The 9,773-nt window shown below is 38.8% G+C and overlaps 1 protein-coding gene across 1 annotated transcript; it reads left to right on the top strand.

The window, feature by feature from the left end:
* Positions 1 to 2,220: 2,220 nt before the first annotated feature.
* LOC139762855 (tumor suppressor candidate 2-like) lies at positions 2,221 to 9,487 on the top strand. The gene is made up of 3 exons (XM_071688071.1): positions 2,221 to 2,468; positions 3,734 to 3,851; positions 8,194 to 9,487. The coding sequence occupies exons 1-3, from the start codon at positions 2,353 to 2,355 to the stop codon at positions 8,260 to 8,262; spliced, it is 303 nt and encodes a 100-aa protein (XP_071544172.1). The 5' UTR covers positions 2,221 to 2,352; the 3' UTR covers positions 8,263 to 9,487.
* The last annotated feature ends 286 nt before the right edge of the window (positions 9,488 to 9,773 follow it).

The following is a 9,773-nucleotide window of genomic DNA, read 5'->3' as shown; positions in this document are numbered from 1 at the left end:
TCAACTGTTATTCTAGAATTTGGAACACATCATTTTTTGTTATGTATGATATTGATTGTTATATCCATACATACATACATACTGCAAATCAGTAATCTAGGATACCATTATAATTAAAGACATGTCTTGATCAACACTGACAAAATATCAACTCTTTGAGCCATGGTCCCCTGAACAAAGAGCTAATTCACAGCTATCTGAGTATGGTAGTCCTTGTTAGTTTTTTTTACTACATTTCTATTGAATCCTCAACATGTATGACATACTACGTAAATTCATTTGTTGTTCATTAAGATGTTAACAGTGCTTATGTCATTCAAGGTTTATTTGTGTTAGTTTTAGCATAATACCCTAGATTTTAGTTAGTAGAGTACTGGTAGCAGAAAAGTTTCTAATACCAATACTGGTTTGTACCAGTGTTAACATTTCTTTCAAAAAATAAAGAATTTTTGAAATTTTTGTCTTGTTGTCCTTTTGTTTATATTAAGTATGATTAAGAAACCATTTAGTAGTTTAGTGTTCATGAGACTATGCCTGTTTAGTAAGGCTAAGTAAAAAACAAAGCATTATTACAGATACCATATTTTGACAGTATTCAGTCAGAGAAATAGAATATGAAATATTGAACAGTAATTCATTAATTTTTTTTTTTTTTTTCAAAAAGAAGGAACAGAGAAGGGGGCCATGTGAGGATATTCCTTCAAAGGCCCAGTCCTCTATTCTTACCACTACCTCGCTAATGCGGGAAATGGCGAATAGTATGAAAAAAAAAAAAATCATTGAAATGTATTGGCTATTTAAGTCATGCACAAAAATCGGGAGAGATGAGTAACTCGAAAATTGTTTTGGTTTTTCTCCTTATCAAGTAATATCATTTTAAATTCATCTTAAATATAATAAAAGTGTGTATGCATTAAACCTATTAAAAAGTGTGTATGCATTAAACCTCCGTGTTCAAACAACAGACTAGCTCTTACATGTTCAAACAACAGACTAGCTCTTACGTGTTCAAACAACAGACTAGCTCTTACGTGTTCAAACAACAGACTAGCTCCTATATGTTCAAACAACAGACTAGCTCTTACGTGTTCAAACAACAGACTAGCTCTTACATGTTCAAACAACAGACTAGCTCTTATGTGTTCAAACAACAGACTAGCTCTTACGTGTTCAAACAACAGACTAGCTCTTACATGTTCAAACAACAGACTAGCTCTTACATGTTCAAACAACAGACTAGCTCTTACATGTTCAAACAACAGACTAGCTCTTACGTGTTCAAACAACAGACTAGCTCTTACGTGTTCAAACAACAGACTAGCTCTTACGTGTTCAAACAACAGACTAGCTCTTACGTGTTCAAACAACAGACTAGCTCTTACATGTTCAAACAACAGACTAGCTCTTACATGTTCAAACAACAGACTAGCTCTTACATGTTCAAACAACAGACTAGCTCTTACGTGTTCAAACAACAGACTAGCTCTTACATGTTCAAACAACAGACTAGCTCCTACGTGTTCAAACATCCTGACTGATGGAGTATTTTCCTCGTCCCATGACGTGACCTTTGACACAGATGGCCTTTGACCTGACCTGTCATGAGGAAGATAATTTAAAGTACCTTTAAGGCGTAGATTTACGCCTCGCACGTACTTTAAACACATTCCACAACCACGTGCACGTGTCTATTGGTCGACATGACACGTGCATGTCTATTTACCACACCCCACGTGCGCAGTGGGTAGATATTTACGTATCTAAAGATACTCATATTTACGCATCTAAGAGATACTCAATGGGGGGGGGGGGTTGCGGTGGAGGGGGAAGAGTGGATATTTACGCATTTGAGATACTCATATTTACGCATCTAAAAAGATACTCAATGTGGGGGGGTGGAGGGGAGGGGGCAGTGGTTAGATATTTACGCATCTAAAAGATACTCAATGGGGGGTGGAGGGAGAGGGGGGGGCATGGGTAGATATTTACGCATCTAAAAAGATACTCAATGGGGGGGAGGGGCAGTGGTTAGAAATTTACGCATCTAAAAGATACGCAATGGTGGGGGTGGAGGGGAGGAGGGGGGGCAGTGGGTAGATATTTACGCATCTGAGATACTCAATGGGGGAGGGGGGTCCGTAGAGGGGGGGGGATCGGTGGTGTGGGGGTAGTTAGTAAGTTAGTTAGAGGCACGCGCATGCGCGCGGGCCCGTCCGCCTGATCAGCTGTTGGAGGACAACATTGCCTGGTGCGCCAGCTGACAGGCCAGGGAGGAGGCAGGTGTGAGGGACACACACACACATTTTCAGGGGGGGTTTGTCTTTCCTAGGCAGGTTTCTACCCCCGTCAGCCATGGGTGGGAGCACGTCCAAGCTCAAGCGGTGGATAGGTAGTGGCGAGGAGGACGTGGGACACCCGGAAAAGGCCGTCAAGAGATTAGCCACGCCATTTGTCTATACCCGCAGAGGGTAAGTCGAAATTATTCTTTCATTAGGGTGAGAGTCTAGAATTTTCGCCTGGTGTATATATGTATTTATAAATATATATATTTTTTTTCTTTGGGGATGTTCGGGGATGGATGGTCGGTTTTTAGATGACAACTTGATGGATCAGTCGATCTATGATGCATGGTTGGGCTGGTCGCCTGGGCCACAGTCGTGGTTCCACGTAAGAGGTGGTTAGTAAGCATTTTGGCCATTAACTTAAACGGCCCATTTATTATAGACTAATTTTGAATAAAAAGATGGAGAGGTAAGAGATACAGACCATTTGACAGCCCTTGTGTGTTTCTTGAGTCGTGTGATCATCCTTGCCAGTGAATAGGTCTCGAGTTGTGATACGACTAACCATAAAGTACAATTAGAATGGATGTAATTAACTATTTTTATTTTTTTGGTGTAAAGTTGGTGGATGTTTGGAATAGATGAAGCAACGAAACTAGGTGTCAATGCAGTGATAGAATGTGTGAAGGGTTACGAGACAAAATTGTGTGACGTGTGGAATTCCATTTCTTGTTATAGAAAAAGGTATTTATATTATTACATTCTTGAAGTTTGGTGGAAAGCATTGTATACCCGTGGTATCATCTCGTCCCTCTAGTCTTCATTATTATTCGGGTCCAGTCGTGTTACGACATTAGGTCTGTGGTTGTAAAGAATGCCTTGTTCTTGCTGGGAGTTTTCAAATGCCCCCTTCACTGATGTTCCCATTTGTTCTCTTGTCTTTAGCACGTTATTTACCTCATTCCAAAACATCTTTTTATTCTCCGTAAAGTTTAATGATACTCTCTTGCCCCAACTCTCATTTGCCCTCTTTATCAACCCTTGCACCTTTCTCTTGACCTACTGCCACTTTCTTCTGTACATCGCCCAGTCACTGGCACTCCTTCCTTATATCATACAAATGCCTCTCTTTTCTCTTTCACTAACAACTTTACTTCTTCAACCCACCACTATTTACCCTTTTTAATCTGCCCACCTCCCACCTTTCTCATACCACATGCGTTTTTTTGCACATGCCATCGCCACTTCCTTAAATACATCTAAAATGATATCCTTTATTATATGTCCTCTTTTTTGCTGTTGTTCTGTTGCCAACAAATGATATCCTTTATTATATGTCCTCTTTTTTGCTGTTGTTCTGTTGCCCATCATCAAAAAATTTTTAAATTTCTGCATGATTGATTTTGCTTTGAAGGTGGTTTTCTTGAATGATATTGAAATCTTCCTTACAGGTCAATGTATTTTGATGAGGATGGAGATGTTGCACATGAATTCTATGAAGAAGTCCCACCTTTGCGACGAGGTGTAAAAGCAACAATGCGAAGAATACTTACAAATTTGACTCCTCAGGTTGGTTTTAGTTGTGAAACTTAAATTAGAATTTATGTTTTTTTTGTTTGATAATGGATTGATTTCATCCAGTTTACTTTAGCAAGAAAATGAAAGTTTATAGAATTATAAATTTTTTTGTTTGATAATGGATTAATTTCATCCAGTTTACATTAACAAGAAATCTTATGCAAATTAGATTGTTAGAGATCATTATATCAGAGTTAGAACTGAAATAGCTACGAGACCATATTTACCCTTAACATATATCTTTCAAAAGTTCCTCAAATATTAGAAGAGTCTCCATCTTTCTGCTGATTTTCAACAGGCGTTACTGTCCGAGAGTTTCAGGTCTCCAAAACTTTTCGATATAGTAAGCACTTCTGTGAGGATAGCAAGTTAAAGTTATGCCTTTGATGTAAGCATTGGAGTACAAGGTTATTTGCTGTCATTCTAACTCTTGTTTTTTCTCAGTTTGGCAGTGGAATGCAAAAGGGAAAAAGCAGAGACCAAATATTGTAGTTTCACTAATTACTTGTTAAGCTTATCATTGTTTGACAGATATAATGATGATATTATGATGGATGAAGTGAAGTGGTTTGAAAGAGTCCCATTGGTGCATCTTCCCTTTACCTAGGGATAGGCAAATAGGAATTATAACCATGAATCTCCTCTGTGTTGTAAGAGACAACTAATGGTTGAAATTTGGGGAGGGCTGTTAATCATCCTTTATTGTGTTACCACTTTCCAAAAACACGTAAAAAAGAAGAACTACCTGGAAATATGTCCTCTAAGGCATACACAGAAATATGTTGTTGCTCGGGGGGTCTGTGTGAGAGACTAGGTGAAGTGGCAATTTGGAGTATGATTGGTGGTCTTGGAATTTATATATTTTCTTCATACTTGCTTCATAGCCTCTTACTGAAAGGGTCTTGGTATTGCCCAGGACTTATTTTCCAGGGGATTCTGCAGCTCCAAGGCTGCACTATACTCAGTAGCAGTGACATGGACTCATCTGAAGCATAAAGTTCTTTGACGAGGCTGTACTCTCTTTCACCAACTGTGTCATAGCATTGGCTAAGGTGCCTTTTTTACTCACTCTGTAACCTAGAATAGATGGAATCCGATAACACCAGGGCCTTGGGAGCACTGCTGTTAGGTTGGGGGTCAGTGGGCAATGTTGGATTTCATGTTAATTCATGGAAATTCACTTGACAAGTGGCAGACCTGATCTTATCTTGGTGGAGGGGTATATGAAAGTTTGTTGTGGTTAGAGGAAAAGAGGAATGACATGAAAAGTAGTGAAAGCAAATGAGCTTGGAAAAGAGGTTTGCATGCTGATACTTTAGACTGAATGAAAAGTGGCATAGGGTAAGTGTGTATGAAACAAGGGTAATGGAAGAGCAATTGAAGGTATTATCTATATTATACTTGATCGCCGCTTCCCATGTTAGCGAGGTAGCGCCAGGAAACAGATGAAGAATGGCCCATCCACTCATATACACATTTATTTATTTATTATACTTTGTCGGTCTTCCACGTTAACGAGGTAGCACAAGGAAACAGATGAAAGAATGGCCTAACCCACCCACATATACATGTATATACATAAATGCCCACACACACACACATATACATACCTATATATTTCAGCATATACATACCTATACATACACAGACATATACATATATACACATGTACATATTCATCCATGATGTCATCATCCATTCCCGTCGCCATCCTGCCACACATGAAATGGCACCCCCCTTCCCCTGCGTGCACGAGGTAGCGCTAGGAAAAGACAACATAGACCACATTCGTTCACACTCAGTCTCTAGCTGTCATGTGTAATGCATCAAAACTATAGCTCCCTTTCCACATCCAAGCCCCACAAAACATAAATGCCCATACATGCACAAATACATCCACATACATATCAACATGTACACATACATACATATACATACATAGACACATACATATACACCCATGTACATATTCATACTTGCTTACCTTCATCCATTTCTGACACAACCCTGCCCCGCAGGTGCGAGGTAGCACCAGGAAAACAGACAAAAAAAAAAGGCCACATTTGTTCACACTCTCTTTGGCTGTTATGTGTAATGCGCCGAAACCACAGCTCCCTATCCACATCCAGGCCCCACAGACCTTTATGTTGTACTCCAGATGTTTCACATGCCATGGTTCAGTCCATTGACAACACTTCAACCCCAGTATATCTTGTCGTTCCAAATCACTCTATTCCTTGCACACTTCCCACCTTTCTCATGCCACATACATCTTTTGCACATACCATCACTGCTTCCCTAAATACATTCCATTCTTCACATACTCCCCTCAAGCCATTTGCTCTCACCTTTTGCCATTGTACACTCAGTCTCTCCTGGTATTTCTTCACTCAAGTGTCCTTTCCAAGCTCACTTACTCTCACCACTCTCTTCTCCCCAACATTCTCATGTCTTTTTTGAAAACCTCTACATATCATCACCTTCACCTCCATAAGATAGTGATCAGACATCCCTCCAGCTGCCCCTTTCAGCACATTAACTTTCAAAAGTATCTCTTTTACATGTAATCCATTAATCCATCAACACATAATCCATTAATGCCCTTTGACCATCTCTCCTACCCACATATGTATACTGATGTATATCTCTTCTTAAACCAGGTATTCCCAGTCACCAGTCTTTTTCAGTTTACAAATCCACAAGCTCTTCACCATTTCCATTCACAACAGTGAATACCCTATGTACACCAATTATACCCTCAACTGCCACATTACTCTCCTTCACATTTATATCACCCATCACTAATACCCAGTCTCGTGCATCAAAGCCGCTGACTCACTCACTCAGCTGCTCCTGAAACACTTGCCTCCCATGATCTTTCCTCTCATGACCAAGTGCATAAACACCTATAATCACCCCATCTCCCTCCATCCACTTTCAGTTTTACCCACATTAATCTAGAATTTACTTTTTTACATTCTATCTCACACTCCCATAACTCTTGCTTCAGGAGTAGTTTTACTCCTTCCTTACCTCTTGTCCTCTCACCAACCCTTGTTTTTTCTCTCAAGACTTTTCCAAACCATTCTTCCCCTTTACCCTTGAGCTTTATTTTACTCAGAGCTGAAACATCCAGATTTCTTTTCTCAAACATACTATCTATCTCCTTCTCATCTTGGTTACATTCGGACACCCCAATCTGAGCCTTTGAGGAGGATGAGCACTCTCTATTTGATTCCTTCTTCTGTTTCCCCTTTTAGAAATTGAAATACAGAGAGGGGAGGGTTTCCATCTCCCCCACTCCTCCCCCCTTAAGTTGCCTTTTATGGCATGTAGGAAGTATTCTTTCTCCCCTATCCCCAGGGAAGTATTGCTTACACTTGTGGGTAAAGAGTGTGGCATTCAGAAAATGGGAAGTGCAAGTGTGAAAAAAGTTAGTGAGTGGTTGGATTAAGTAGTTACCTTGCTAGGAATAGAGAAGTGAGAGATGCATGGACATATCTTTAAGGACAGAGAGTGAGCAATTGTGAGGAGCACAAGAGCAAGTCACAGCAGGTGAAGAAAAAGGTATTACCTGAAAACAAATGCACATAAGAGATGCGGTAAGAGAATACAATATCATTGAGCGTCAAAGAGAATAATGAAATATCTTGGAGGTACTGTAGGTGAATAGTTTGAAGAGAACAAGAGAAATAATGGGAGCTGCAGTGAGGGAGAAGATGAAGAAGTGGTAAAGAGTAAAGAGTGATGAAAAAATTATGGCTGATATGATGTGCTTGGGATGAGGTGTGGAAGAGAGCTCTGGTGAATGGTATGGTATGGACGGTATTCATCCTTCCTTATCCTCAGGACTTGTCACTATTATTCTTATATAACCCCAGGATACCTTTCTCTGAAGGGGCTTCAGTGGCTTGTCTGCACAACTTCCAGAAGCAGGGGGTGAGAAGTTTTTTGATGAGCTGATGAGACTTTACTCCCTTTTGTTAAGAGATGTTGATACGGCCTTGCTGAAGGTAACTTTTCACTCAAGGCATAACCACAAGGAGGCAGAGTCTGTTAATGTCTTTGGCAAGACTGTATCAATAGGAGTACAGGCTCATCAAAGAACCTGTCTTCAAAGGAGTTGACATTTTGCTGCTACTGGGAGTAGCACAGCCTTGGGCTGTTGGGGTCTTTAGAAAAGCCTTGGTAACACCAGGACTCTTTTATTGATATTAAGTTCTCGGGGTAATTATGGGAGAATGAATATGCACACTCTTATACATATTTTTTCCAGCATTTATTGTATTTATGTATTTTCATCATTTTTGGTCCTCATTCTTTCACTTAACAGGGTGAGGTACGACTACCATTCCCATGTCTCCATGTAGATTTTCCCATCATCCTATATCAAGATAGCTGAGATGAAATTGGAAGAATGGATCTCTAACTTGTTTTGGTATGCTTGAGAATAGCATATCATAAGTCCCGACAGATGATATGTGTTAGTGCAGACTGAAAGGCACTAGATACTATTCACTTGTAATGGGCTAATGAAACTTTTTTCTCTGCTGTGATTGATTTAGTGGAAAGTTGACCCTATGGTGTGTCATAAAATCCAGCCACTCTTCCTTGTTGCGGCGTAGATGAGAAGTAAGCAGAGATGTATTGCAGATACGCATTGATTGTCTGGAAGATTTCAACTCAGTGTCCATTTTTATAATGGTTGTGATAATCTTGTTGTAAATGACTACCACAGTATTTTAATTTTTCTTTAGTGTAGATAGTTTGATACAGTCCAATGATTATAATGTATCCTGTCCCTTGTCGCAGATCATATATATTTTCCCACAAACTTATTCAACTTGATAGTATCTCAGCTTGACATTACTCTGCTATACAGCTGGAGATGAGGTGAGGAACATTGATAGAAATTGTCTCAGAGTGTAAATGGTTGTAAAATTAAAGCATTTGTAATGTGTAAGGATACAGAAATGATTTTGACTATTGACAGCAGAATCATTGTGTGAGATGGAATTGAAAGCTCTCTTCATCAATGATGTGTTCATCCAGAGGTTATTTTGCTCAATTGAAAAAAACCTGGTGTTCATTTGATGTGTTTAAACAGAAAATAATGTTTCTTGGAAATGCAAAGGAGATCATTATAATGAATATATGCATTTTAAAATCATATACTCATTACTGTCTTGTGTTAGCTGATGAAAATTAAAGCTAAAGACTAAAAATATAGTGCCAAGCATATTGTAAGATGACAGAATAAGCAGTACTCATATTGTCAGAAAGAGATATAAATCAGTAATGCAAAGATGTGAAGGTAATGTATCTTCTTATGTGATCACCGAAAGACATTATACTTTGTTGTTTTGAAGTGCAGCTCTATAATGAATATGATCCTTCTGTATTTTCTGTTTAGTCTGTTTATGTTTTAGCTCTAAGGTAGAAATTGTCTTCAATACCACCACTTATTTGATGTCAGGCTATGTATGTGAGGCTTATTTATTGTTTGTATGTTATGTTTATGCTAAAATTCGAAATGGTGAATTATAAATTATGTATGATGTATGTATATAGAAATTGAAAATTGTGTATTGCTCATGATATTTACTATTAAAGTATTGTTTTGAGAATGTTATCTTTATCAGAACGTCTTTACATATATGTGCTGTCTGTGATTTTGAAGCTGGGTATTACTAACAAACCCACATTAGAAGTCCATGATTTGCATTCATTATTGTTTAGTATGTACACTCTCCCAGTAAAGCTAGGTAGGCGATACATTATCTTTTCTTACATTATTGTTTAGTATATGCACTCTCCCTGTCAAGCTAGGTAGGTGATACAGGGTCTTTTCTTGTAGCTTCCCATTTTCATTTTACTTATGAATTTAATAAGTGTTGAGAGTGCTTTTACTTA

This window comes from Panulirus ornatus, chromosome 45, assembly GCF_036320965.1.
Source record: "Panulirus ornatus isolate Po-2019 chromosome 45, ASM3632096v1, whole genome shotgun sequence".
NCBI lineage: Eukaryota > Metazoa > Arthropoda > Malacostraca > Decapoda > Palinuridae > Panulirus > Panulirus ornatus.
Note: the sequence above shows the minus strand (reverse complement) of the source record. Positions and strands in the feature narration are given on the sequence as shown.

Excerpts from the sequence above, each read along its gene's own strand:
- LOC139762855 (XM_071688071.1), top strand. The coding sequence starts at position 2,353 with ATGGGTGGGAGCACGTCCAAGCTCAAGCGGTGGATAGGTAGTGGCGAG. Across the intron at positions 2,469-3,733 it reads TTTGTCTATACCCGCAGAGG|GTCAATGTATTTTGATGAGG; the intron begins GTAAGTCGAAAT and ends TCTTCCTTACAG. Across the intron at positions 3,852-8,193 it reads TTACAAATTTGACTCCTCAG|GGTGAGGTACGACTACCATT; the intron begins GTTGGTTTTAGT and ends TTCACTTAACAG.